The sequence below is a fragment of the Sparus aurata genome, chromosome 7 (assembly GCF_900880675.1).
Source record: "Sparus aurata chromosome 7, fSpaAur1.1, whole genome shotgun sequence".
In the NCBI taxonomy this organism is placed as follows: domain Eukaryota; kingdom Metazoa; phylum Chordata; class Actinopteri; order Spariformes; family Sparidae; genus Sparus; species Sparus aurata.
This window is the reverse complement of record NC_044193.1, coordinates 8,477,939-8,505,241: the sequence shown is the minus strand read 5'-3', so window position 1 is coordinate 8,505,241 and position 27,303 is coordinate 8,477,939. Positions and strand designations below refer to the sequence as shown.

The 27,303-nt window shown below is 45.9% G+C and overlaps 1 protein-coding gene and 1 pseudogene across 5 annotated transcripts in view; both read right to left on the bottom strand.

Moving 5' to 3' along the window:
• The window catches only part of LOC115585062 (IQ motif and SEC7 domain-containing protein 1-like), a 34,098-nt pseudogene extending 14,542 nt beyond the window's left edge, over window positions 1-19,556 (bottom strand).
• Window positions 19,557-21,268: 1,712 nt separating this feature from the next.
• Window positions 21,269-27,303, bottom strand: part of magixb (MAGI family member, X-linked b) — a 51,740-nt gene continuing 45,705 nt past the window's right edge. For 2 of the 5 annotated variants that reach the window (XM_030423117.1, XM_030423116.1), the window contains exons 16-17: window positions 26,679-26,817; window positions 21,269-24,527 (exon numbers count right to left, since the gene is read on the bottom strand). In XM_030423117.1, coding sequence (XP_030278977.1) covers window positions 23,344-24,527; window positions 26,679-26,817 — 1,323 coding nt within the window. In that variant the 3' untranslated portion in view covers window positions 21,269-23,343. The other 3 variants (XM_030423119.1, XM_030423120.1, XM_030423118.1) reach the window with 3 other exon arrangements.

Genomic DNA, 27,303 nt, shown 5'->3' with positions numbered 1-27,303 from the left:
AACTTTTAGTGTGGATCCGCATTAAAGGACAGATCCAGGAATTTTTCCTCACAAGGTGTTTTTCGACTAGATATAATGTTATCAGTTTCTGCAAACCACACATACGTCCAAGGTTAACATTTGTACTAAACATAACATAGGGATAGTGTTCGTGTAATTACAAGCCACAATGCTGCCAAGTGGCCTGTGGGCAGATTTTCCAGCTCCTTTTGTGTCGACCAAAGGCAGCTGTTTTGCAGGGGGTGGCGGACCATCTCCAGACGTTTTTAGTGGGCACAAAATTGTGTGTTTTTTAAGGAGGCCTGGGGACATTTCCAGCCGTTTATGAGGCGACCAAATAACCAGGATGTTTTGCCAACCATAAGCACGGCATTGTGACAAGAGAGGCATAGACAACTGAACCAAAACAAAAAGAAACTTGTGACTTAAAGAAACCATAAAGCAGCGAGACTGATGAAAATAATTAGGCATTTCTTGTCGGCTGACATCTGCGAGTGAGCACAATTTGGCGCAAATTCAAATAAAGGCTTGATTGACTTAAAGAGCACTGTTGGGCCTTGGCGGAGGTACAAGTGAGTGTCATTCTTGTTGTTTTGGTGATGTGATTTTTCTATTTTTCCATCATGAGAATAAATCAACAATCTGTATTCTCTCTGTCACGTGTACTCCCATTCTTCCAAGCGGACGAACTGAAAAGAAACAATCACATCATTCATGGGTCACATCGGAGCATTCCTCCACCGCCAACACTCTTCTGCCACTTCGCCATCTCAAGTTGTGAGGTTCCCATCTATCACACACACACACACACACACCCTGTGACCCAGACCCTCCAGTTCAGAGCTCAAACAAGCTCTATGTTTATTTAATGAGTCCAGGTGGCGACGGAGAGGTGCAACTGTATTTGTTTGCATTTCCGCAGCGTGATGTAGCTGAGAAATTGGCAGTGTTTTTTGTAAGCGTGGAATTATCAGAGAACATCTCTGGCACTGAGGCGAAGAAGAATGAAGAAACAAGTCTTGTATAAACAGGCAGGCGGACAAGATATATAAACCTCCTTCAGAGGACGATCGTCTGACTTTCTGAGAGGCTACACAGTGACAAACCTTTGATGGTTTTGGCTCGTGCACACATTTCAAAGTGCTGTCTGCAGACCTCCACCCCTGGGTGATAAGTCTGCCTCGAGGCCATTCAAACCAACAAGACAAAACATCGTAGGAGTGTTATTGTTATTGTAACTAATTTACTTGAAAGTTGACATTGAGTGGAAGCAGGTATGGTTATTGTTCTGCAGCCGTGTGCTGGGTATGCATTTCCTCAAGAGTGACATCATTGACAGGCAGGTTATCCAGACATGGAAAGGTATGCGATCTGTCACCTGAGGGGCATGTACACACAGGTGTAGCCCATTTATCAGCTCATCCATTCGTCAGCGCTTCATTTTAACAACATAACTTGAAAAAGCACTCGAGAGACACCATTTATCTGGTGTATTAACCACTTTCCCCTGTGTTTTTCGGTCTGTCTGTCTGTAATGATTCATTTTCTTTTTTACCAACACACACACACACACACACACACACACACTTGTGATCCAAAACACAAACCACATGTCAAACATCACTGAGGTGTAGCTGAGCGAACAAACATTGGTGTAACAAGTGTTAGTCTCTCACTAAAAAGCTCTTTTGTGTTTAGCATGTAAAAGAAAAGTGAAGAAAGCCGAGTTCTTACCATGCTGCTACTGTCAGAGAAAGGTCCCACACCAACTGGAGCAGCGTAATAACAAACACACCCTCTCTCTCTCTCTCTCTCTCTCTCTCTCTCACACACACACTTTCACATTAGCTCTTGCACGCCCTGAAAAGCTGTACAGGCTACATTCTTGACTGTCTTCTGACAGCTCTGAACTCCACTCACCCTGCCCTGCTCTTCCCCCCCACCTCCACCCACCCACCTCCACCCTCCTCGGCTGCACCAGCTGACACACGCACAGTCACTTTATTACACAACACCAAACCAAACACAAGCACGGCACAACACCACGGACAGTAAGAATAGACGAAGAGACACACGGAAGAGGTGCATTCATTTATTGACAAAACACAAAAGAAAGGGGGGGGGGAGAAATGTAAGAAATGTTTTTTTTATTGTTTGCTTTTATATCTCACTCTTAAGTTAAACGTATGAAGGGAAACATTAGCGGTTAGCCTTGATGTCTGCACTGTCTAAATGGCTGCAGGTGAAAGCGAGGACACATAAGTGGTGGCTTCGTGCAAATAAATACACTGCACGGCATGAAAGTACTGTCAGATAAGCATCTCTTCTGTAATACGTGAATACTACGTGGTTGGTACATCCTGCTCTCTGAAAGTTCACGAGTTCATATAGCTGCAGTGTGCACAGATAATAAATGTCCTGAGAAACAACGGCTGCAACAGTTTTCACTGTAAACCATCGATTGGAAGACTTCATGGATGAATCATTAAATCACGAGGTAATATTATTTTCAAGGTTTGTTTTTACTCTGAAACGAGTGGAAAAAAAAATCATGCCAATAACCCTTTTTCACAATACCTATACGTTATCTTACAACAATGTCCTCTGCAGTGGACACCATGTACCAGCAGCATAAAAAGTGATTCTTGAATAAATGTTGAATCCTTTTTTTCTTTGATTCTCAGAAAACCAGACAGGTAAAAACAATGTTTTCTCATCTTAATGACCAGATTTAAATATAATTTTTCTTGTATAACTTCTTGTCATTGACTGGACTATACGTCTGTCCTCTAACTATTGCAGCTATATTTATCTACAATCTGAGGACTATTGAATACAGATATTAAAGTCTAAATCACAAGGTGAAATCTAAATGTCAGGGCGTCCGCTTAAGTGGACGCATGTATACTCAGTCACAGAAAACGAGTGTGCATGAGGGATTTTATTCAAATCTGGACGAAATAGCGTGAGGATAAAAACAGCAACACATGAAATAAAAATGGGTGTCTTTCCTGGCCTTACTACCATCACTACACCCTCTTAATGCCTCTCACATCCTTACATTGTGTTATATAATCTTCCAACATACTTAGGACCTCACACCTTACTTGATTGTATCCTATTTTCATTGTTCAGTTGTGAACGAGGGAGTAGTTTCTACAATACCAGGGTTTTATGGGTGGGCGATGGCTTCCATAAAAACATGGTGAAGAGTATTTATTCCAAACGTATTCAGTTCAAAAATATTTTTACCTGTCTGGCTTTCTAAGAATAGGATGACTTCACAATTATTTCACACGATACTTGGCACATGTCCCCTTCCCTCCGCCATTATCGAATTCATGCCAAAGCTAAAAATGAAAGACATACGAGCACAGTAATCGACTGGAATTGTGGTCAAGGCTCTATGGATCAACCACCTGGTGATTAGGACACGGCGCTCCGACTTATATGGTTAAAAATGGCCTGCAAGTATCTGGAGACGAGGCCTGAAGGGTTTAAAAAGTCATCTGTACATTTAGAAAAATAGTAAAACTGATTCTGATAAGCTAAATCAGGTTAGCAACAGTGTCGGGATACACACCGTGCGTTCTGCAGGGGGGGGGAAGCATTCACATTCAGGGTTTATGCGGTTCCACACGATCAATACATGACTTAAAAATAGAATTTTTCTATCACAGATTTGTGCGTACGGGCGAGAACATCGCCCGAGGTGGAGATGAGTGAGGTGGGTGTGTGTGAGCGACATTCCAGCGTGACTGAAACAAACGCACAGCAATTACAGCGACACATATTTCACCTTCAGGCGTTTCTAAAAGAAAAGAAAAGTGTCTTTAGGAACTACAGATCTTTATTATGTGTGTGTTTTTTTTTTTTTTTTGGGGAGTTAAATCAACAAGCTAAATAAATCTCGTCAAGGTCATGAATAAACACGATTAGGGATGAGACAATAACTTATCCGATGTGTGGGAACAATCAAATCAACATACGATTAATGTGTTTGCATAATAGAAAGAGGCTCGCTTCTCTGACATTACATAAAGGTTGGTTGATAGGACGGTATGGGCGATGTGCACAGACGACAAATGGTGACTACTGAGCACATCCGCACTGACGTGACTCAACTAGAGAACCCAAGATGAGCATGAACGCGACAGTAATGAGCGCGCGACGGTGATGCGCTCCGACAGCCTGATATGGCTGCAAGAAAAAGGAACAAATAGCAAAGAATAAGGAGAGAGGACAACATCAAGAGTCTTATAAATTAAAGCACAAACCTACGTGACACATGAATAAACCAATGATAGCACAACTGTCACAGAGAACACAAGTTTGCATGCACGTAAAAATGCTTTGAAAAGAGTTTTGTTTTTTTGGTACACAGTGAGGTCTCCGTTTTTTTTTTCTGGCAGCGTAAACCGTGATAGTCTCTTTTCACAGGTAAGTGGTCGAGCGAGTCGTGGCGCGGCCGGTCACACGTCGGCTCAGCGAGAGGAGGGGCTGCTGCAGCCCGAGGCGGGGCAACAGAACTGATGGGCGCCCTCGTCCTCGCCCTCCTCTCTTGGGAAAGCGACACGGGAACAGGTCAAAACAGAAAAGACAGAGAGAAAAAACACAGGACGGCAGACAGAGACGAGACAGAGGGGGAGAGAGAGAGAGAGAGAAAGAGAGAGGAGGACAGGGTGAAAAAGGAGAGTGAGACACACGACAAAAGCAGCAGAAAAGACAGCAGAGAGCAAACAGGCGGAAGCTAGAAAAGCCTGGGAGTGTCTGCATTTTTAGCTGAAACAGGGACATTAACAGGTGACATTATTAAAATATGTGTTAGAGTAGATGCACATCACAGCTGTCTGATGCCATTAGATGGCAGTGTTGGAGCATCATGCGCTGACGTGTCTGCGAGCAGCATCAGGTGGAGGATAGATGAGGGAAGGAGAGGGGAAGAAAGTGAGAATTTGCCAGGCTTCACTTGTGACTCAGTCCACCTCGGTCCCATAGCTTATTGAAGATGACTCCGTGTGAGGAGCTCTGTGTTTTTCAAGCTGGTGGAGGGGCCTAACTCTAGCTATTACTCACACCTGGGAGTGGTAGGAGACTGAAGCACAGGCTCTTAGTTTGGATTTAGGAGGTGGGTGTGCAGAAAAAGGAAAAGCAGGCAGACGAAGGATGGAGTGAAAAGAAACAAAGTGGTGGTGACAGGCCGCTGTGTGAGGGAGAGAGGGATCTGGAGGGCTGTTGAAGGGGTTCTTCATTCTCATTGTGTCGTACTCACTGAACTCAGGCCCTGCAGCGGCCCTTACCTGTCCTCCTGCTGTAAGCTTTGGTCAGTGGAGGGGCAGCAGTACTGATGGAGACTGACGAAGCTGTGAACAGTCAGACTGGTGGGGAACAGAGCGGCATAGGCGGCGCTGCCCGCCGCCGTGGGAGTGGAGGGAGCCGAGGTAGGCTGCCCCGAGAGAGACGACGGCCGGACACTGACAGGAAGGACCAGAGACGGACGACACACACAGAGACATGGAGAAAGCAGAGAAAACAGACACACAAACAGTCAGCGGCAAAGCAGAAAGAGAGAGACACAAAGACAGGGAGAGAGAGAGAGAGAGCACTGATTCGAAGCTGCACATTGATAGTGACAAGTCATAGAGCGACAATGGTAGTACAAGGAATGACACATTTAAAAGGAGAAAAGAGAGGAAGATGTGTGACAATTTGTACAAAACTGCACGGTGGATAACATCTGCGAGAGTGCCTGCTGAGATCGAGTCCTCGCAGATCGTCTGCAGGTGCGTCGAGGGCTCAAGGTCAAGGCTCCGGAAATACACGTACAGAAATCGTCACAGCCGGAGTTTGTTAAAACGAGAGTTTTGTTACATGAGCGCTTTGTGCGAGGAACTCCAACCACTCTGACGGATTACGTAAAGCTCTACACTCGTCTATTATAGCGGGGTTCTTCTGCGGATCATCCTGCAGGAAAAACCACTTTCTGTAATGCATGCAGAAGTGCACATAACGCACAAAAGCCTCTCCGCTGCCCCTCCACGCCGGCAGGAATTAGAGATGTTCCATCTGCAGATTTCCGAGTGAGCAGTGGTTGAGATTAGCATGTAAATGGCTGGTTTCTCACTGGGAGGCCAGCTGCCGTCAAGGACACGCAGTCCCCGTCATTTTGAGCACGGAAAACACTCTCGGAGAGGCACGAGGATGGAGACGAGACGCAGCAAAGAGAGCGAGAGAGGAAGTGAGATACTGTGACACCCGAGCGGTTCGCTGCAGTCCACTGTAGTTTGTTTTGGGGCCAGTTGTGTGAATTTTTCAAATCGTGTTATGTTCACTTGCCGGTTGCATCAACAACACCTAATTTTAAACCGCTAAGGGGATACGCTTGGTGATATTTTCTATTTTTTTTTTTTCGCATTGTGAACAAATCCCGAGAAAAAAACAGCACTGAATTGATCTGACCAGCAAGTGTTTCCTGTGTAACCCAATAAACCCATCCATCTGGGCTACATGGTCCTCCAAACAAAGGTCAATCAGAGCAACTCTTCAAACCGAGGGACATAAGAACTCTGTCCTTTTAATTCATCACGGTCATTTTCTTTATAACAAGCTTAAAGAATCGCTTCTAGTTTGCTGAACTTTGCTTTTCCGCGAGTGGCCGGGAAACTAAGCTGTGTTCCTATTTCACTCCATGATTTGATTGATGAAGTGAAGTCAGAATGTAAATGTGAGCCTCCGTGCTTCTCTATCCGGCACATACAAATGGCAAGTGGTATTGCTGCAACATGAGGATTGCCATAGTAACGCAGCTGAAGACGGCATATTGGAAAATTTGCGCCTGCTTCCATAAAAAAAACCAACCCACTGACGATGAGTGACGACGTGTGACGTTCTCGAGGGGTCGCCCCGTTTCAACCACTTTCCCTCGTGACTCTGCGCCGAGGGGCAAAAACGAAGTGTCGGGGTGTAAATCTCTTATAGCTCCTTTTACTCTGAGCCATAGAGCGCCGCTGTTTGTTCGAGAAAAAAAAGAATTAAAAACACATCAATAACCCACACTTGCACTGTGTAATACAGTATGTTGCGTCATTACACTTTATTTTTATTTAGAGTCAAACCCACAGACACTCTTCCTGCTGCTGCTGCTGCTGCTGCTGTAAATACTGACTACAGCGCACCGATTCTGCAGCTGAAATGAACCCCCCACACGTATTTAGTCCTGTTTGAGTAACGTCTGCTAAAAAGCTACACTGCCCAGCTGCTTTAGGGAGCGGCATTTTACAGGTCCTGACATTTGGTGGTATTCATTAAGCAACATATTTGAAATGTCTCTGAAATTACCCCCAAATTACCAAAATACTTACCTTAAAAATCATTGAAAACATTACCTAATGTCACTGTAGAAGCTGGGCAAAGACTGGTTGGAAGTTTCCTGGAAATGTCTTTAAAAAAAAACTACCTGCTATTTATCAAGTGCTTACTGGAAAATACCAGAATATTATTATGAAATCATGTCAAGGTCATTTTTCTACATATTTTGAGGTATTTATTTTCAGAGAAATGTGAAATGTTGATTGGTAATCACCGCCGAGCATGAAATTTGTGGACCTGTAAAATGAAGTGTTTCATTATTTAAATAATATACATGTGACCTTTTCTTATTCATCATCAATATTAATGTGTTTCAAACAACAACATGAAAGGGCTGACTCACTGAGATGAAGTACCACCTGAATCTGCGGCTCGGCTCGGCTTTATGAAGCTTCGCAGCCGGTTCTGGCACACGGCTCAGCTGTCAGGCTGCATCGCTACTGTTTTGATTCGCCGTCAACACTCTTACAGCGATGACTTTGCTGCGGCAGGCATCTGTAGGGCTCTTAAAACCCACCGCACACTACCTGCTCAGCACCAAGCAGCAGGGAGTTAGCGGTTAGCTATCTGTGTTGAGCAAAGTGGAGCATTTAGCAGCTACAGAGGCTGATATTTCCCTCAGGATATTTCCCTTTAGTCGTGTTTTTGGCCTCTACCTACCCTGGTAGAGGCCAAAAACACGACTAAAAGAAAGTAAATATTCATCAAGAAATAAATGAATAATGATATTATTTACACCCTCGACACACAGAGCTGCTGATGCTTTTAGCCTCGCAGCTACAGTGAATGTTTCGGATTTTGTAAAGGTGTTAATGACGTCTTTTCAAATCAGTTTGGGATTTCTGGGCTTCTGGAGACTCATATTATGTTGGGCTATATTGAACAATTTTATCTTTTCTTTTAGTTGTTAAAACAAGTCCCTGCCCACTTCATCTGTTTGGGAGAATTCTTCAATGCTGTTTTTTTTCCTCAAGAAATGTTTTGCGGACTACAAAACTGCACCGGCTTTCCAACGGCACGAGGGAGAGTCGATAATGACTGAGGACTAATTAGTGGGTGACCTTACCCTTTTAAATATAATGTGTCATTACTGCAGATTTAAATGAACATCTTCTATAGGAACACATGGGAAACATGGACAGACAGACAGACAGACACTGTTCACTTTCGCCTTTTTATGGGATTTGTTCACAGCAACAAAAATACAGAATATCACCGTCGTCTTCTTTAACACTACTCTTCACACAAACTGTGATACTAGTCCTCTTTAACTGACTGACTGCCAAACGCTGGCCGGATCGAAGAAGACACAAGACACTGAGCAGGGCTGGTAGAAGGAGTTAAAGGTTTTCTAATCAGAGCGGTATAAATGAGAGCGCTTAAGGATATAATCATGTGGGCGGTGCGGTCGCTTACTGAGTGCAAATGATTAGAAAAAAAAAGTTACAATTTAATGAGAATAAGCTGTCAGCGCGTTGAACAAGAGCGCCGTGCTCGTTCCCTGTTTATGAAGATTACACAGATTTCGTATCATACGGCCCCGTGCGTTTTTTATTTTATTTTAATTTGTCTTCATTAGGCCTCCGTACGCACCGAGAGGAACAGGATATTCTGAACAAGTGAACCTGCTGACCTGCTCAGCTTTGGATAGAGATGTGAGGAGAGGCAGAGGTGCTGTTACGTAAGCCTGAGCCACGCTTGTACACACTGTGCGGTCTCGCGCTGCCAAGATTTGTATTTTACCAGCGGTAACTAATGCCTCCTGTTAAGAGTATCCCCCAGTGTGGCAGGCAGAGTGTTGACAGGCTCATCTAGGATCTGATTTTTGTGCCTCATGAGCAGTTGTGCCTGAATCCCAGAGTGCCATAAAATAACAGACACACACGATGCCCCAAACCATCCTCCTCCTCCTCCTCCTCCTCCCTCTTCTTCTTCTTCTTCTTCTACTCCTCCATGGACAAACAAAACACACACACTACCCACACACACGCTTAGTGTATTTACATTTCTCTCTCTGTCATTAGCAGGCAAAAAAATAAAAAATGAAGAAGAAGGGATTGAGACATGAATCTACAACACCGCTGGTCACACGATATTTGCGTGAGGACACAGGAAGTCCAGGCTGGAAAGAGAAAGTGGTACATCGGGGAGGAATGTGTGAGGTGTATTTAAAGCGGCGAGTTGACAGAGGCTGGAGGCAGGAAGAAGAGTGGGAGGAGAGCGAGCTGCATGAGAGTGGGAGAGGTTGAATACGGAGGAGGGCAAGGGTGAAAATAATCAAGAGAGGATGGAACAGAGGGGAAGAAGGAGCGGCGAGGGGAGGAGGACGAGCGAGATGGGAACCGGGGAGCCGCTGTGTTTCCTCGAACCCGTGCAGTGGCGTGGGGGTGTCGAGCGCGTAGGTGAGGCTATGTATAGACGAGCGAGGAGAGTGGGAGCGGGGCGATCACATGCGGCGATCACAGGAAGACATCGCAAGCCAACCAACCAGCCAGCCAGCCAACCAGCCAACCAGCCAACCAACCAGCCAACCAGCCAGCCAGCCAGCCAACCAACCAGCCAACCAACCAGCCAGCCAGCCAACCAGCCAACCAGCCAGCCAGCCAACCAGCCAACCAGCCAGCCAGCCAGCCAGCCAGCCAACCAGCCAGCCAACCAGCCAGCCAGCCAGCCAGCCAACCAGCCAGCCAGCCAACCAGCCAACTAGCCAACCAACCAGCCAGCCAGCCAACCAGCCAACCAACCAGCCAACCAACCAGCCAGCCAGCCAACCAGCCAACCAGCCAGCCAGCCAACCAGCCAACCAGCCAGCCAGCCAGCCAGCCAGCCAACCAGCCAGCCAACCAGCCAGCCAGCCAGCCAGCCAACCAGCCAGCCAGCCAACCAGCCAACTAGCCAACCAGCCAGCCAGCCAACCAGCCAGCCAACCAGCCAACCAACCAGCCAGCCAGCCAACCAGCCAACCAGCCAGCCAACCAGCCACCCAGGCAGCCAGCAGCAGGCTTTTTTCAGTTACACTTACACACACCACAACAACTGTTTCGTAAAGCAGCCCACGGTCAGAGAGCACTGCCATTTGCATCCACGTGGCTTCTATAGGGGGGTATAATCTGTCCGTCCAATTTTCAGTCAAGGTACGACCCACTTCAAACTGTGTTTCTCTCTCTCTCTCTCTCTCTCTCTCTCTCTCTGCTGCCATTGTCTATGAAATAAGCGTGTGGGAGCGCACTGCGTCATCCCACCTCCAGCGCGTGACCCGCCTGACTCCTGCTGACAAACAGAGACGTTTGAAAACCACACACGCTGCGTTGTAGCCTAAAGTTAAGTGTGTTTTTATCCACAGCAACCCCCCCTACCCCACCTTTTTCTATTTTTTTTACCCTTTCCATTCCATTCCACTAGCTCTTCCACACACACACACACAGACACACACACACCGCTCACTTTCCACTGTGAGCTTGAGTCTCCTGCTGCTTGGCAACAGTGCGGGCTGCCTGTGTGGGCGTTTGGCGTTGAGTGCCAGGCGAAAGCGCTGACAAGGAGGGGCACGGTTACAGTTACGACTCGACTACGCACGCACGGCACCTGCTGTACCCTTGTGAGAGTGCGTGCACATGTGTGTGAGGTGTGTGTGTGTGTGTGCGTGCGTGCGTGTGTGTGGATATGATTCACTCAAATGGAGAATAATTAGACTTCATTTCAATGTGAGGTGGGAGACACAGAGGGAGTAATTCAAGGGAAACTGATATCCCCGCAGATCACCGCGGGGACGTTCTGTAAAGTCTGAAGCAGATCGGCGTCACAGAGGATGACTAATTGCCTTTTGGTCGGAGGCACCACGTCCAAACTTTTCAATGAGAGGCGACCTGTAACCCGCAGATAAATGAGAAAACACCGCCGCGCTCATCCTTCTTCAATACTTCTCCTCCATCCCCATCAAGCAGTCATTCAATCCTGCTGCTGTCTTTCACCCTGCTCCTGCTCCCACTCCTACCCTCTCTTCTCCTCACTTCTCTCCATCGCTCCGTTCTGTGTCTCTCGCCCACAGAGTTCTTCACAGAAGAGCTCACAGCGTTCCCACGGTAACCAGTCTCCCTATTCTGCTCCAGAGAACGTGTTTGACAAACATCCCGCCTCAAAAGTGCCACTTATCCGCATCTGAACGGCAAAGCCAATGAATAAAGACATAGCAGCAGCTGGGAGGGAGGGAGGGAGGGGGGACACTGTGTAGATGTGCACGTGTGCTCATCAAACGCTGACCATCAGGGTTTGCGCGTACGACGCTGCGGGGGGGTCACCATTACGCGTTCAGCCCACTGATCAGCGGACAGGAGGCTCAGAGCTCGGCCCTCCTCCCTAATAACCAAGCAAGGCTGCTAATCTCTGCGCTAATTTAGCACGGCTGTTGTTCAAGACACGACTGTTATCCGTAACACAGCTGCCCTTTAAAGCGAGGCTGCTCCGAACGGACAGGAGGAAGGAAGAGGGGAGAAGGTTGAGTCAGGATCTGGATATTTAGCTGCCACCCTTCCCCTCCCACCCCACGAGAGGTGAGGCGAGCTGGAGGTGGAGGTGGATGGGGTGAGAGCTGGTGGACAGAAATACAATATTACAACTGCCCTGAGGACAGCATTACAGTTTCCACAGCAACTATAGCTCTCTCAGCAACTCCCCCGGCACAAGGACATTTCACTTCCTGTAAATAACTTTACATCACAGCTCCTCACTTTGTCTCCCTACTGTTTCAAGAACGTCAGGAGACGTGGTAGACACAAACACCGGGCGGGTACAGCAGAGAGAGAGCGAGAGGAGAGGAGAGGTCGAGTGTCTGAAGCTCAACATACCGTAGATGGTAAACTGAATTCACTGGAGTTTTCATTCAGTCACAGAACAACTTGTCTGTCTGCTGATGTGATGTTGATGTTTCTGTCAGAACACAGAGTCATTTCTGCACAGTGTCACTGCACACGGCGGTAGATAATGTTGTAACCAACTACCGCGACTCAAAATACCGTCACTAAGTCAACATTTTGGGTAGTTTCATGAGAATTTTTTTTAAAACTTGTATTTTTATTTGCTCATGTATTACACCATGTAATCTACCTAGTTACTTTAAAAATCATAACTGAGTTCTGAGTACAATCTGAACTAATATCTAAAACTTTCACCTACATCACAAACATACAGCATGTTTGGAAACAGAAACCTCTTTGATTGAACACTTTCTATTGATAATGCATTAATGGTTATGAAGTAATTAATACTTTGAGGAGCATTTGAGATGAATACTTTGTAGTTGTACTTAATCATTACTTTGATACCAGTGGTTTGACTTGTAACTGAGCAATATTCCAGTGATGTAACACTTACTTGAGTACAGATTCTCAGTACTCTTCACACCTCATGGTTATTTGGTTGAAAAAATTTTTATTTTAATTTCGCAAAACATCAGACAGGAAAATTGCTATAAGCTTGAAACAGTACAATTCCTTAACGTACACAGGCAAATGTACACGGTTTGATAATCGTCCGTTTTCATACCACGGTATACTATTAGGGTCAGAGTTATTGCTGCAACCCTGAGGTGCCAAAGTATCAGGGTGCAGTTAGTTTGGTCGCTCATGCATCCAAAAACTGATGCACCCGGCATTCAGCACATTGGATTAAAAAAACTAAAAGTCTAAAAATATTTCTGTTTTGCAATTTCTTGGTGCATGTGCTGTGATTTAAACTGATACCATTATTCTCCTTTATTCCTGCACCTTCCAATCATTAACATAACTGTGTTCACCTAAATGAAAAAGTTAGCCGCACAAGTGCAACCAGTTTAAAACTTTAGTCTGAGGCCTTGTTGTATATGCTGGAAGTTAAACCAGCGTTAACATATCAAATCCAACTTTAAAGCAACGTTATGTCACTTTTTTTTACCCTGTAACAGCTTCAGTATCATGTTGACGGCGCAGTGTCGTGTAACAGGGTGAACGGTCTTCACTATCACTTGTGTCTGCACTCTGTGACTTCAGCGAGCAGGAGGGATCACATGTTTACTTCAAAATACAAGATCAGTGTTTGCCACAGTGGTGTTGCACTCAGAAGCTGTGGGGGGCGCCAAATCGCACAAATGGACAATTTCTGCATGATGTTGCTTTAAGCCTGTGAATCCTTCTCCCTCTACATTAGGGCCGCAACTAACCACTATTTTCACTATTGATTAAATCCATCTATCAGTAAATCTTGAAGTTAAATGTCAAATGAGCTAATCACAATTTCGTGGAACCCAAAATGAGGTCTTCAGACTGTAAAAAGCTGCAACCTGTAACATTTAAGACACAAGTCAAAAGAGTTATCGATTAATTTACCTTTTATCAACTAATCATGCCAGCTCTGCTTTAAAATGTGTTTTTATGCGTTGAGTGTAAAATCCTGGGCTCCTCAGTGTGCTGACGATGACCATCTGCAGAGACAGTCAAGGGTTCACTGGTCAGTCCTCCCTGGGGATGATCGGGCCACTCATACTTTAAATATATGTGTCCCCATGAATCTTGAGTCACACGTGACCAAATATAAATGGAGATTATGATTTTTTCGCTTGCGCACACTGCATGAAGCCACGAACACTCACTGCACTCAGAAATGGCGAGGAGAAGGCAAAAAAACACCACCCACGTACACTCGCCTCCCACACACACATCCATCATTTAAATTTACGTCAAGCTAAACCGCATCACAGAAATCATTAGCGCTCCTGCGATATTCTAAATCGTGGGAGCCAAAATTAAGCATTGTTTAATCCACTTCCCATCCCCAAAAATAGACAAATGTAAAGGAGAGCGAGATTCTTGAGTTGTTGAGAGAGAGACGGCAGCTGCAGCCTCACTGTATTTCTTCGAGCAAACTCGCCGGGAGTCCAGAGAGAATACATTAGCTCCCATCACATCACACAGACTGTTTGGAGCAGGTCAGTACAGGCTCAGCTGAGCTAACCCACACATTCGCCCGGGGCCAGTTCATCCCTGTAAGTTGCATCTGCGCTATCTTAGCTACAACAGGACGGAACATACAGCTCCAAATGTTCCAGCATATCATGGATGTTTTATTAGCGAAGAGAGGGAATATTCAAATCGGCCTGATCGGGAACAAAAGCTGTGCTTCAGTTAATGGCAGGAGGGAGAAAAAAAAAAAGGAGCGGGCGAGCACGGAGGGGAGAAGAGAAAGAGAATTGCACAAAAGTAATTTCTGCAGCTTCTCTGAGTCATATCTGCAGCAGTGGGAAACAGAAACAGCGAGGGGGAGAGAGTGAGTGTGTGTACGTGGGTATGTGAGAGAGAGAGAGAGAGAGAGAGAGTTAGAACGACACTGAGAGAGTGAGAGAGAGAGAGAGGGAGAGGGAGTAGGGGTGGAGTGGGGGTTGTAGAGGGGATGGGGGTTATGTGTAGTAGAGCTTGGCAGAATTAGCAAATTAAGCTTCTTCTGAAAACAAAAGTCCATTTGCTGCTCTCCCAAACTGAATTAACATCAATTGCAGGGGGAGAGAGAGAGAGAGAGAGAGAGAGAAAGAGAGAAAGTGGAGCACATGCCCACGATGGCCCTGCGTGGAGAGCGAGGCTTGGATGGAGATCGGAGGGGAAGGACGAAGCAGAAAGACATACAAGCACCTTCGCCGCGCTCGCCCGGGAGCTTCTGAGCGCTCCCCTCCGCGTTTCCGTGAGAGCGGCGAGTGAAGAAGAGTGGGGGAAACGATGGCGCCCTCTTATTTTCTCGTTCCCGTTATATAATGACACCGCTTTGAGCATCAGCGCCACTGGGGCCGTCGCCAAGACCTCGAGCTAGCCCCTGCCTCTCAGCCCCCACGAGCTGGAGGAGGGCACGTATGGAGCACATAATGAGGGACTGCAATCTCTCACCCATGCTGTTAGAAGTGTCACATCATCATAACATGACAGGATGTACGGCAGACTGCAGGGTCACATTAGCTGTCTAATAATGGACATCCCAGGTTTCATCCCACAGTATGCACACACACACACACACACACGCACATGCACGCACACTCTCTTGCTACAAAGACACACAAAACACACACACACACGCTCACACACACGGCAGTAATTATCACCCCTGGGCTAGTGGTAATTATACTCTGGTCACACTAATTAATCTCTCATGCACTCTATGTGGACCTCGCTCTCTCTTTCACACATTTTCATGCATACATGACATATAGATACACTCACACACTCACACACACACACACAGGATCATACAGAACGCACTTGCGTGACCTCTCTCCCAAAAATAACAACAAAAAACATCTGCCGCGCTCGCAGCGGGCTCCGGCGAGTGCCCTTCAACCCCGCTGCGTCTTGGAGGAAAGAATAATTTGGTCCCGGGGCCTCAGACTCGCATTGTTCACACCGCCATTAACAGGAGGACGGGGATGAAGCAGGGCAGCATTTGGGACAGCTGTTTACAGCCCGCCGCTGGGAGGAAGAGGAGCAGAGAGAGGCGACTTTTTTTGTTATGAGGCCGTCGCTGCACGCATGGTTTGGAAAAAAAAAACATACAAACAAAAAAACGGGGGGGGACGAGTTGATTCGGTCTTTCTTTGTCTGGAATCAAAATTGTTATGTGAGACGCAGAGAGCACCGGGCAGAGATGAGGAGTCCTGCAGGAGGAACAAAAACTAATTGGACAAAAACAAAGACAGCCCTCTGAGCATTGCCTTTCTGGCCCAGACTCGCCCTCTCGTCTCCTCTCTCTCTCCCTCTCACACACGCACACACACACACACACACACACACACACTGTTGACAGATGGTGAATCAGTGTGTGTGTTCCACCTTTTCTCTTTTAGACTGGGGCACGCTGAGTGAGGTCGCTCAGTCACTCGCCTCCCCCCTTGTCATCCCCCTTCCTCTCACATCCCACATCTCGTCTTCTGGTCGGAGTCAGATTCGGAGCATCTGCCGATCAAGAAATTCATGCTCGCGTCTGATCCGTGATCAGAGCAGAGAGGGGTTGTTTTTTTTTTTTTGTTGCTGACCTCAGCTAATAGGCCAGTTTTTTTTTTGGTGGAGGCTGAGTCACAGCCAGACAGGGACAATATGGCTCTGCTGTGCGGGTGACTCTTTATTAAATGTGACACTTCATATGATCCGCTTGTCTGAGCCTGAATCCAAAGTCAGCCACAGGCAATCGACAAGGGAGGATCAGCTAGATCCACATCTGCAATTCATCACTGCCTGTAACACCTACATAAACCACCAATGTGTGCTTCTGTGTAATGACTAAGTCCAACCCCCCGGGAGATGAAGGGAGGCAGACGAGCGGAGGAAAAAGACGACTCCGATCGATAAGGGATTTGGTCAAGTCTGAATCAATCACTGATAAGAGGACTGGGAGCGTAAGAAAACTGATAGCGAGCGGAGTCCAGTAATAATTGCTGAGATGACTTGTGGGTAGAGAAATGTTATCGCATGCACAGAGAGACTGATGGATTTCTGTTGCCAGGACGGCAACGATATATTTCACCGTGTACTTTTTTTTCCACATGAATTTCGCTGCCTACTCACAAAGCAAAGCCTAATGCTTCCGGAACAAAAGCCGGCTCTATCCGTGCTGTGTGCGTGGTTAAGTAAAAAAAAAAAAAAAAAAAGGAGGGCAGATGCACTTGCTGTTTGCCAAAGCCGTGTTTGCAGCACTCTTACTTACAGGTCGGCCTTGAGTTTGGGGGGAGGGGGGTCGGAGAAAGGGGGTCGGCAACCAGATTACAGCTCAGATTTAAATTGGCGAAAGAAAAACACGCTTTCAGCAAACAGCAGGTGGATTTGTCTCGCTCGGGGAAGAACCTCGCTCGGCCCTGAGAGTTCAGATGAACACTAAAGAGGCCCCCCGGACCCCTCCTGCCTCGACTTGAGTTCTTTTTTCCTCAGCACACTTACTATGAGACTCCTACGCTCCTCACATAATAGGCCGCGATCATTACACAAATCAAACCCCTCTGCAGGCATAATCACACAGCACGAGGAAATGGACACCCTGAGCATTTATCACTCAACCCATAATTCTCCGGCACTCTGCAGATTCCCTCGTGGTGCTGCTGGTGCTGCTGGTGCTGCTGCTGGTGCTGCTGGTGGTGTATTTAAAAGATCCCCTCGTTAGGGTTGGTCCCATCACTCTGAGGATTATCTCTAATGACTTGGCGAGGCTGGTCTAATGTGGGTTTAGCATGTACATGTTGTGTCGCATTGATGTGAGGAGGCGTCACCTGGTCATGGTCACCCATCATTCAATTGGTGTGAGAGAGGAACTTACTTTCTGCGAATGGTGGCGCTGGTGTTGGTGTCGGTGCTGTCGGTGCGTTCCAGCCGGTCTCGCTCCGTGGTGTTGGAGCCGCAGGAGAGACCTCTGGTGAGCCTGGTGTGGGCCCTCCTCTCCCTGCTGGGCCCCGGAGTCGTGGTCGATGCGGCTGCGGCCTGAGCTGGCGTCGCGCTACTGTTCCCGCTGCTGCCACCGCCATGATGGATGGGGAGGGACAGAGGCTGGCTGTGGTTGTGGTTCTGCTCAGGGGTGTCCGAGCCAGGCGTCCGTGGGCTGCGATCCTGCCTCAGGTCCTGGTTCTCCTGGCTGACCCGGTCCAGCTGGCCCTCGAGCTCCTCGATGCGCCGCCTCTGGGTCTCCAGGAGCTTGGCCTGGCTCTCGATGATGTTGTTGAGCTCCAGGAGGTACTCCACAGCCCGGTTGGGGCTCTCTGGGCTGGTCTCCATGGTGGGCCTCTAGGGGTGCGACCACCACCAGCCCCCACCACAGTTTCGACCCCCCGAGGGGCCGAGATCCACCCCCCCCACCAGCCCTGATGAGTGGGGGGGAGGGAGGGACCGACGACGGCCCTAGTGAAGGTTAACTAATGTCTTCAGATCTTCAGAAACAGGAATTAGGCGAGATTTAAAGAGGGTTGAAGTTCAGAACGACTACATATCCCCAAATCTGAGGGCAGAAATGAGCATTATAGCATCTTAGTAGCCTTTGAAAACGTCGCAGTGCTGAGAAAAGAGTTCAAAACTCAAAAAGAAGCCGCCGATCGTCTGCTCTCCTGAAGTCAGAGTCATTGTGGAGGACTCCAGATCAATCGGGTCAAGATTCAGGGGCGTCATGATGAACATTAACTCATAAAAATCAAAAAATACTAAAAAGCAGACTGAGTGGCTGGAGGGGGGAGAGTGACAGAGGTAAGTATTGTCTAAAAATGAGGCTGATTAAAGCTCAATAATGGACCTCAAGCTTGCTTTAATCACAAACACACAGGAGAATCAGCAGAATACCAGTGAATGCTCTGACCTGTGGACATGCCTCAAGAGCTGCAGGGAATCAAAGACCAGCTCCTCGACATAGAAGGGGGGAAAGGGGGGGGGGGGGACAGGGGGGTGACGGGGGGGTGACGCTGTATGTGATCTCCCACTAACTATCAGGCGCTGTCAATCATTACATAACACAGAAAATTCTGCACCCTCCCACGTTGAACGTCCCCGCAGTCTATCATCGTCGCTTTCAACCCATGGCTCGGTGCGTCTTCACAGCGCAGAAAGTGAGCCGACTAAAGTTCATTCTCTCCAGGTTCCGGAGCCCCGTTCCCCCCCCCCCCTCCCCAACCCTCCGGTCCGACAGAAAGAAAGAAAGAAAAAAAAAAACTACATCCCGGTGCGGTTAATTCTGATGAGTTCCTCCAAACTGTGCGTCTCTGAGCTTTCTCATCCGTGGATAATGCAGAGTTTACTTCCACGTCACGCATTCATCAACACAAGGTCCTGGAGGAATATATAAAAAAAATAATAACAAGGAACAAAAAACGTGTCTCCTCTTAAAGACCTAAAGAAAAAAAAAAAAAAAACTATCCGGAATATTTCCGAACAACCCGAAAAGTCTTATTACAGCCTGTGGTACATCTTTTAAAACTGCACTTCGGCGCAGCTGTTGAAATCGTTTTTTTTTTTCTTTAATCGAACAGGTTGATTGTTTCCTTACTTATCTGTCTCCGCTCGGTAATCCACGCAGCAGGTGAGTCTTCTTATTTGCGGTGGCGCAGAAAAAAAAAACACGGACGAGGTTTTTTTCGCCGCTCGAGCGTCTGAACTGCAGCGATGCGCGCGCGGCTCTTTCCATCCGAGCGCATCACCGTGAAGCCAGCCGCGGTGATGTCACGCTTCCGGCGCGGAGAGTTTCAAAGTAAAAGAGGAGCCCTGTAGGTGACTGCAGGTGAAGGAGAAAGCATTTCCAGGAAAACATTAATGAAATCCCAAATGAATGAATGAAGTACTGTGTTTAAGGAGGCGTACGATTGTACTTTAAAGTCGCACTGTGTCAACAAACTCTCTTAGTTTTCATAACTGAATAAAACAAACTTAAAGGACGACACAGTTTATACTGTTTTAACTTGTTTATATGTGGCGGACCCTGCCACCTTTCCAGCTTCAAACATTGTTCTCTGGAACTTATTTTCCTCTGAGTCAAACAAGCTGCTCTCAGAGTCTGAGAGCAGCTTGTTTGCTCGCTGATGGAAAAAATAAATATTTCAGAGTTTGTGTCACTATCTTTAAAAAATGTTCTCCAAAATGACACAGTGCCCCTTTAAGATATCAATTTCTGCAACTTTAAATGTCTAAATATTTTACTTTTTACCCATTACATGTATCATGTATAAATATCAGTTACTTGGCAGATTGCATGCTGCATCACGGCCACATTTACAAATAAAATTTATTTTATTATTATTTATACCAGACTGATAATCAGTCATTAGTAGACTGTATACATGAATGCAAATATATGTTTGATTTACTTTTACTTGTACTTTTTTAGTAGGCCTACATATATAGCCAACAAATACTTTAGATTCTGAAGTACATTTAATAACAGATACTTTCAGTATTAAACTACTCAAATACTATTCATTTATAAGCCACACCCATGATGAGGAGAAACTTACCTAGAGACTAAGCGTACGGATGGTATTTTATTTTGAAGGTACAATCGGAGTCTAATTCCTCACCTTTGTAACTTTACAGATTCCAGGAGCCTTGTTGGAGCGCCTGAATCCGGAGTGCACATGCACAAACCAACACTACACCCTGCCATGCAACTACCACATCCTCCTCTGATCATCATTTTCCCCTATAAGATATTGATCTGAGGTCTTCTGCACAGTTTACATCTACTTCTCTGCGTCCTTGTTGTGTGCAGGGCTGTTATCACTGCGGGGACATTATTTGTTTTTGCGTCTGCGCTGACTTGAACAGAAGGACGAGAGAGAGAGAGGGAGAGAGGAAGAGAGGCAGGGAGGCCTCAGAGCGCTGTTATTTTTAGTGGCAGCGCTTAAGTGCTCATATCTGAACTGAGACACTGGCTATAAATCCTCCCTGCGTGTATGAGAGCTCACACAGGTGATGCTGCTCTGCTGTACTGTACACGGCAGTGATATTAGACTGAGTGGGGGAGCCTGCATGGGAAATGTGAAATCTCTGTTCTTGCAAAAAAAAAAAAGAAAAAAAAAAGAGTAAGGTTTAATAATTGATCTGTGGGATATTATCAGATTTGAATCCTCTCTGAGTATCTGTTACCAAGGACAGTTTTACAGCCTTTATTTTAATTTCACTCCTGAGACGCAAATCTTACCCTGCTTCTGAATATATTGCTTTTTTTTTATTGGACCCTTAAACTCACATCCATCTCTTCTCACTAAGAAAAAAAAAAAAAAAAAAAAAATCCATTCTCTCATAAATGCACTCCAGCCTATAATGTTGCTGCCATCTGCTGTTCATTACTGTCTCTCTCTTCTTCTTCTGCTGCTGCTGCTGCTGCTCAAAAAACAGGCAATAAAAAAGGAAACACACGCATGACCACTGAGGAAATTGGTTCAGCAGTTTATTTGGAGTTTTATTAGAACGTGTTTACAGTCCGGCCATATAATCCCCCCTTAGGAAATGAAAAGTCTAAAAAAAAAAAAAAAGAACATTAGCAAACATTATAAAATAAGTCTGACATGTAGGCTACCAAGCTACTCTGCTGTATGGGGGGGCACAGGATTGGTCACAGTGCTGCCATTTCTGGTGGCTGCACAGCAATTGCTAAAAAAACAAATGGGCAAGGGAGAAACACCGAGCAGTTCATGTCAGAACTGATACAAATGAAGGAGCGACTTCATCCACACGGCATCGATCTGTAGACGATGGGCTGGTAACAAACAGCTGTAACAGTCTGCGTCTCCTGATGCTGCCGTAAAGAATCGTAACATAACAGTGCTTTGACTTTTTTTTTTTTTTTTAATGAATCCACTCTGTGTTGTGAAACAAAAAAAAAGAAGGCGTGAAGTCACTTTGTAAGCTCCTCTTTTTTCTTTTTCTTTTTTTTCCTAAATGGCTTATCTAGAGCGAAAGAGAGAAAACCTGAGTAATTTCAAAAAAGATAATTTCATAGAAAAATAACATCTCACAGTTTCCATTCAGAGAGCAAAAAAACAAAAAAAAAGGATGTGCTATTTTGCCATCGTAGACGCGACACAGCTCAGATTCTGTGGAGGCTCGTGATTATTATCATCATTATTATTATCATTATTATTATTATTATTATTATTATGGATTTACAACAAGGGCCTTTTTGTTTTTTTGGCATGACTGAAGATTACTAAATACCCCCTTTCTCTCTCTCTCTCTCTCTCTCGTACGTATCAGACACCTCAGAGCAAAAAGGGGTTTTCACAGTAAGAAAAATCAGTGGTTAGGATAAGATTGGTTGATGTTACCAAGGCAACTGTACGTGGCACGATGGGCACAGCACTCTCTAGAATCTAGATAGCGTGTGTTGTTGTTTTTGTTTTTTTTCTCCTCTTCTTTGTTCTGACCCCACAGACACGACATGTTAACAGTACGAGAAAAATGTGCACGCTGGGATGCATACTTTTGGCATCTTCTGCTGACTTCTTGAAGTGGGGGGTTGCGACACAGTAGAGAATCCTTTTCCACACTCAAGCAGCATATTTACGAAAAAAACACATTCATTTATGAACAGGGCAGGTACAATATAGTTCTGTGTTTACATTTTATATACCACTTCTCATCACACGATAATAAATAATTTGAAACGGGTAGCTGTTGTATGTAATATATAGATATACTGCATATGTTTATATGTATATATATATATATATATTTATATTCATATAGACTTTTATCATGAGGCATTACAATACAGTCATACAAATCAGGGCTTTGCTCCAGTTACTATAATATTTACAATAGGTTCTGTCAATTTATTTCTCTACAAATATTTACAGAATATAGATTTCACACCTGCTGTCAAAGGGGATTTGCATCATCACAATCAAATATTCAGTTTTACGGGACGACATTACAATAGTCGAGGCGAGTGTCCACATAAGACAAAAGAGGATGTCGTACAAACATTGTTACACTGTTCGCCCTTCGGTCCACATCGGCAAATGGATGGCTGATCGTCTTGTACAATTTGCATTATTATTGCTCGGTATCTTCATGAGGTATACGTGAACGTCTGTGTGGTCTTTTTCTGTACAGTCGAGAGGACGCTCGCTAAAAGGTGCAGAGATGCGGAGAGAAGTGAGCGAGACACGGGAGGGAAGGATCAACAAGGTGTCTGAAATACCTCGTTGTCCTGGAAACAAAGGCTGCAAACACAAGGAGAGGAGTTAAATATAGTGAGGGGCAGCGGGCGCCTCGGAGGAAAAGAAAACACAACGCTGTTTCGCACGACTTTACCGGTTTTAGATGTTCAAATGTGATATCAACACTTAACGTCAGCCCGAGGTCAGCTGTAAAAAGGCACAAAGAATATGACTTCAGACGACTGTGGATATCAAAGTGACTAAGAGAAGATGTTGGTAGTGTGGGTAGCTGCAGAAAACAAGTCGAGGTCTAACAGTGTGAGACTGACTGGATCTGTTATCATTCAGCTGCTACTTCCTGTCAACGGTCGAGAGACGGCGCCTCTTCCTCCTCCCCGCTCTGTCCGGCTCCCAGGGCGCCGGCTCCCCGCTACCTGAGCCACCCTCTGCTGGCTGGGTGTGAGCCAGGGGCCTGGCAGCACCTTGGCCCTGCGCCCGCCTGCTCCCGCGGGGGCCAGAGAGAGGCCTGAGATGCTGGCAGCAGACACGCTGCTGTCAGACTGGCTGCCTCCGGACTCTGACTCATTGTCCCCCAGCTGCTCTAGGGACAGCGTGGAGGTGAGGAAGGAGAAGGGCTTTCTCTGTGACACCGGATCTATCACCGCGGCGCTCTCGCTCTGCGCATCGTCATCTCTCCGATACTCGATCAGCTCTGTCTCGCTATTTTCCCTCCTGTCATCGTCCCATGACCCTTCTGTCCTCAGCTCCCTGTACTCTGCTGCCACGTCCCAGTTTTCATCATTCTCCACCTCCCACAGTTGTTTGGGCGTGGGAAGCTTTTGGTTAGGGCTTGGAATGGGTAGGAAAACCTCATCATCACTCTCCTCTCTCCCTGAATGAACTGCCTCCTCCACCTCCTCCACCTCCTCTACTTCCTCCTCCTGTCTTTCTTCCACTCTCTCCTCAACAGCGGGTTCCTCTCGCTCTTCCCCCTGCTCTAAACCGACCCTTTCCTCCACCTCCTCCTCCATCCTTTCTTCCACCCTTTCCTCGACAGCAGGTTCCTCTCGTTCTTCCTCCGGACCCTTCGCCCTTCTCACCCTCTCCTCACTTCTGCTCTTCCTCCCTCTGCTTTTGCTCTTTCCTCTCCTCCTCTCCCTTCTCGTCCCCCTCTCCGTCCCTCTTTCCGTCTCGCTATCATCGTAGTTCCTGAGGGCATCTCTGGGTAAACTCTGAGTCTCCCGCTTTCTCCTCCTGCTCCTCCCGTCCCTGGCTTCCCGAGACCCCTCTCCCGGCTCAGAGACGGGGCTTTGTAAACCGGAGCGCCCTCCTCCCTCTGAGCCGCCTCTTCTTCTTCTTCTTCTTCTTCTTCTTTCCGTCTCTTTCTCCCTCGCGCGTCCATCTGAAGACCTGCTTCTCCTCTTCTGCTTGGAGCTGTGCCCCTTCCGCCCGGTGGAGTCTACTGCAGCCAAACCCTGCTCCTTGGGGTGACGCAGGAGGGAGGGGGGTGCGTTCCTGCGCTCACGGCCTGGACACATTAAACGTTGAGGGTGGAGTGGTGGGGGTGAAAAGAGAAAGGGGAGAAATGAGTAAAGTGAAGTCAAACGGAGTAAGAATAAAATCTTTGCAGAGAGCGTTATGTAATCTGTTATTTAAGAGCTCTCAAATCCAGAAAGTTGCACAGAAAAGTTGTTTTGTTGTTGTTGTTGTTGAGGTGCATTAGCTCAGCTTGCGTAACAACGGCTGCTTTTTCCATACGAGTGCCACGTCCGGATTAACCTTGATTAGAAATAATATCAAATTAATTCTGTGTGCTAACAAATTGTGAAGCTGGTAAAGTCTGTTCAGAGGATTGAAGGGAACTAAATTCAAGTAATCTGTCTACTGTTGTAAAACTCTACATCGTTACTTAAAGGTGCAATATGTAAGAACTGAACACCAGCATATTAGTAAAGTAACATCTGACTGCTGCTAACTGTCGCTGCTGTTAGCTCAGTTAGCCGTGCAGTTAACGGTCCTGTACTTGCCTGCAGAAATGAGTCCTCAAATCTGAAATGAGTTGTTATATCACTAATGCTTTTTTTTTATGTATTGTCAATTAGTTGCCTGAAATAAGATCTTTGTCTGACACAAGCTTAAACGTGCACTATCTAGTGTTTGGGAGGAAATTTTGATTAGAGGAGAAAGGTCTTCATTTACCGATTTATTTCATGCTTAAACACACTAAATAATCAAACTCTCTTTGTTGTCATGACTGAATAAACAAACTGACCTTAAAGGACAACAGAGTACATATGTGGCGGACCCTGCCATCTTATACTGAAGCTTCAAACTGTGTTCTTGGGATTATGAACAAAATAAATATTTCTGAGTATATATTAAATATAACTTGGTGTATTAGAGGTTTATTTTGACCAAATCAGAGTTGATGATTGTTGGAACAGTGCAAGGATTAACCAAGATGGTTTTGATGAGTTTCATTTTGTTTCTGTTAAGTTTGAGTAAAGTGATTGTAATGATGAGTCAGCAAGACAACTGAGCGCGTCTTGTATTTTTCTGTTTAATAAGGAATATAGGCGTAAGAATAGTTCCCCCCTCAACCTTTTGTGAGGTTATGTTGTTTATTAAATGGCTAAAAGAGTTTGTGGGATATCTTGAACTTGCCGCCATACTCATCCAATCGCGCTAGCCCCTTCTTGAGGTTTATTTATTACGAGCCAGAACTGGCAGGGGCTAGCTGGTTAGCATGCTAACTCCAGTAGATACCTCTGCAACACAATAAGCTGACAAAGACTTCTTCGAATTAATGTCAAAACTGTTATTTCTTCACACATTCTAGTGATAGCTTTAGTTAATGTTTGAATGTTTTTAGCAAATTAATACGCAAAACAAATAGGGCAGCACATCACCAGAGTAACTTCTTACTGCTGCTTAGTGTAGTTGCCAATAGCTCGTTAGCTCAGTTATCTGTGCAGCTAGTTGTCCGGACTAAGAGCTCAGCAACCAGACGGGTGTTGGTTTGGATTTGAACAGGGTTGTCGTCAGTGTGCTTACATATTTTTGACGTAAATTCTTACACATTGCACCTTTAAGTTGATAAAATCTTATCATGAGGACGTCCAATTCACCGGCTGCTCTAGTATCTTTCATTAAATTCAATAAAGACAGGGGTGGTGACTGAGTAGAGGAATGTAGAGAGACAGAAAATGGGAGAACTAACAGGAACCATTACCAACCGCGTATTCTCTGTCCGTCCAATGACATAGAAGCAAGGCTCTCCTAGCTTGGAGTTGGTCATACATAGAGACAAACTGGAGAGCTCCACTGAGAGAGAGAGAAGGAAAAAAAGACAAGGAAAGGGAGGAGTGGAGAAGGAAAGAGAGGAATGTTTGGAAACGAGGAGAAACAAGAGCGAGAGAGTGGTGTAAGAGAAGCATAAAGAGATCAAATGATCCGCAGATGAGCGTGGGTTAAAAGGTGGGAAACACCACAAGAGAATAAAAAGGTATTTTAGTTAGAACCAATCCCACAGAAAAAAGACAGGAGATCACACACCCAAGACAAAAGCACGTCATGCACAAGAAACGAGGTTTCACCGCTCTAATACATCACTACCTTTATGTAAACACATAGTGGTTTGCTTCCTGAAATAATCCTAAATCCTCCGGCGGTGTCTCACCATAGTCGGGCACGTAGCCGTTTCCTCTCTTGAGCACCAGGTGGATTCTGTGGCCTCCTCTGCGGATCTGCTCGACCGCCTGGCTGTGGGTCATCCCTGCCGTGCTGTCTCCATTTATCTCGACAAGCTGATCGCTGACCTGCAGCCATGACACACAAAAACACTTCTTTATTTATGGTATTTAATATATCAGTGAATCCTGAAAAAACACGTCATTCCTAATAAAAGAGGTCTTTTTTCAGAGCAGACATTTCGACCTTTCGTTTGTCAACCCTGACTTAATCTTATTTTTGCTGTGAGTTATTTACAGTTTTTTTTCGATTGCTGAGAAGCATTGGTCGAAACTGAAGCGACATGTTCAAAACTCTTAACTCAGTCTGCAAAACAGAAATGCATGTGGGCTAAACTGTGTCTCACTTTTCATTGCTTTCAGACGAAGTGCATTCAGTGACCACAGTCACCGAAATGGATGAAGTCTTTTCTCATTCACTAGTTCACACCTGCAAAACACTATGCTTTAACAGCACATTTTTCAAATGCTAACACACTTTGTTCAAAACAGTTAAAAACACACTCAAAACAGAATGATAGGGGAAAAAACACTGGGAATTTCTGCTGCAGCCAC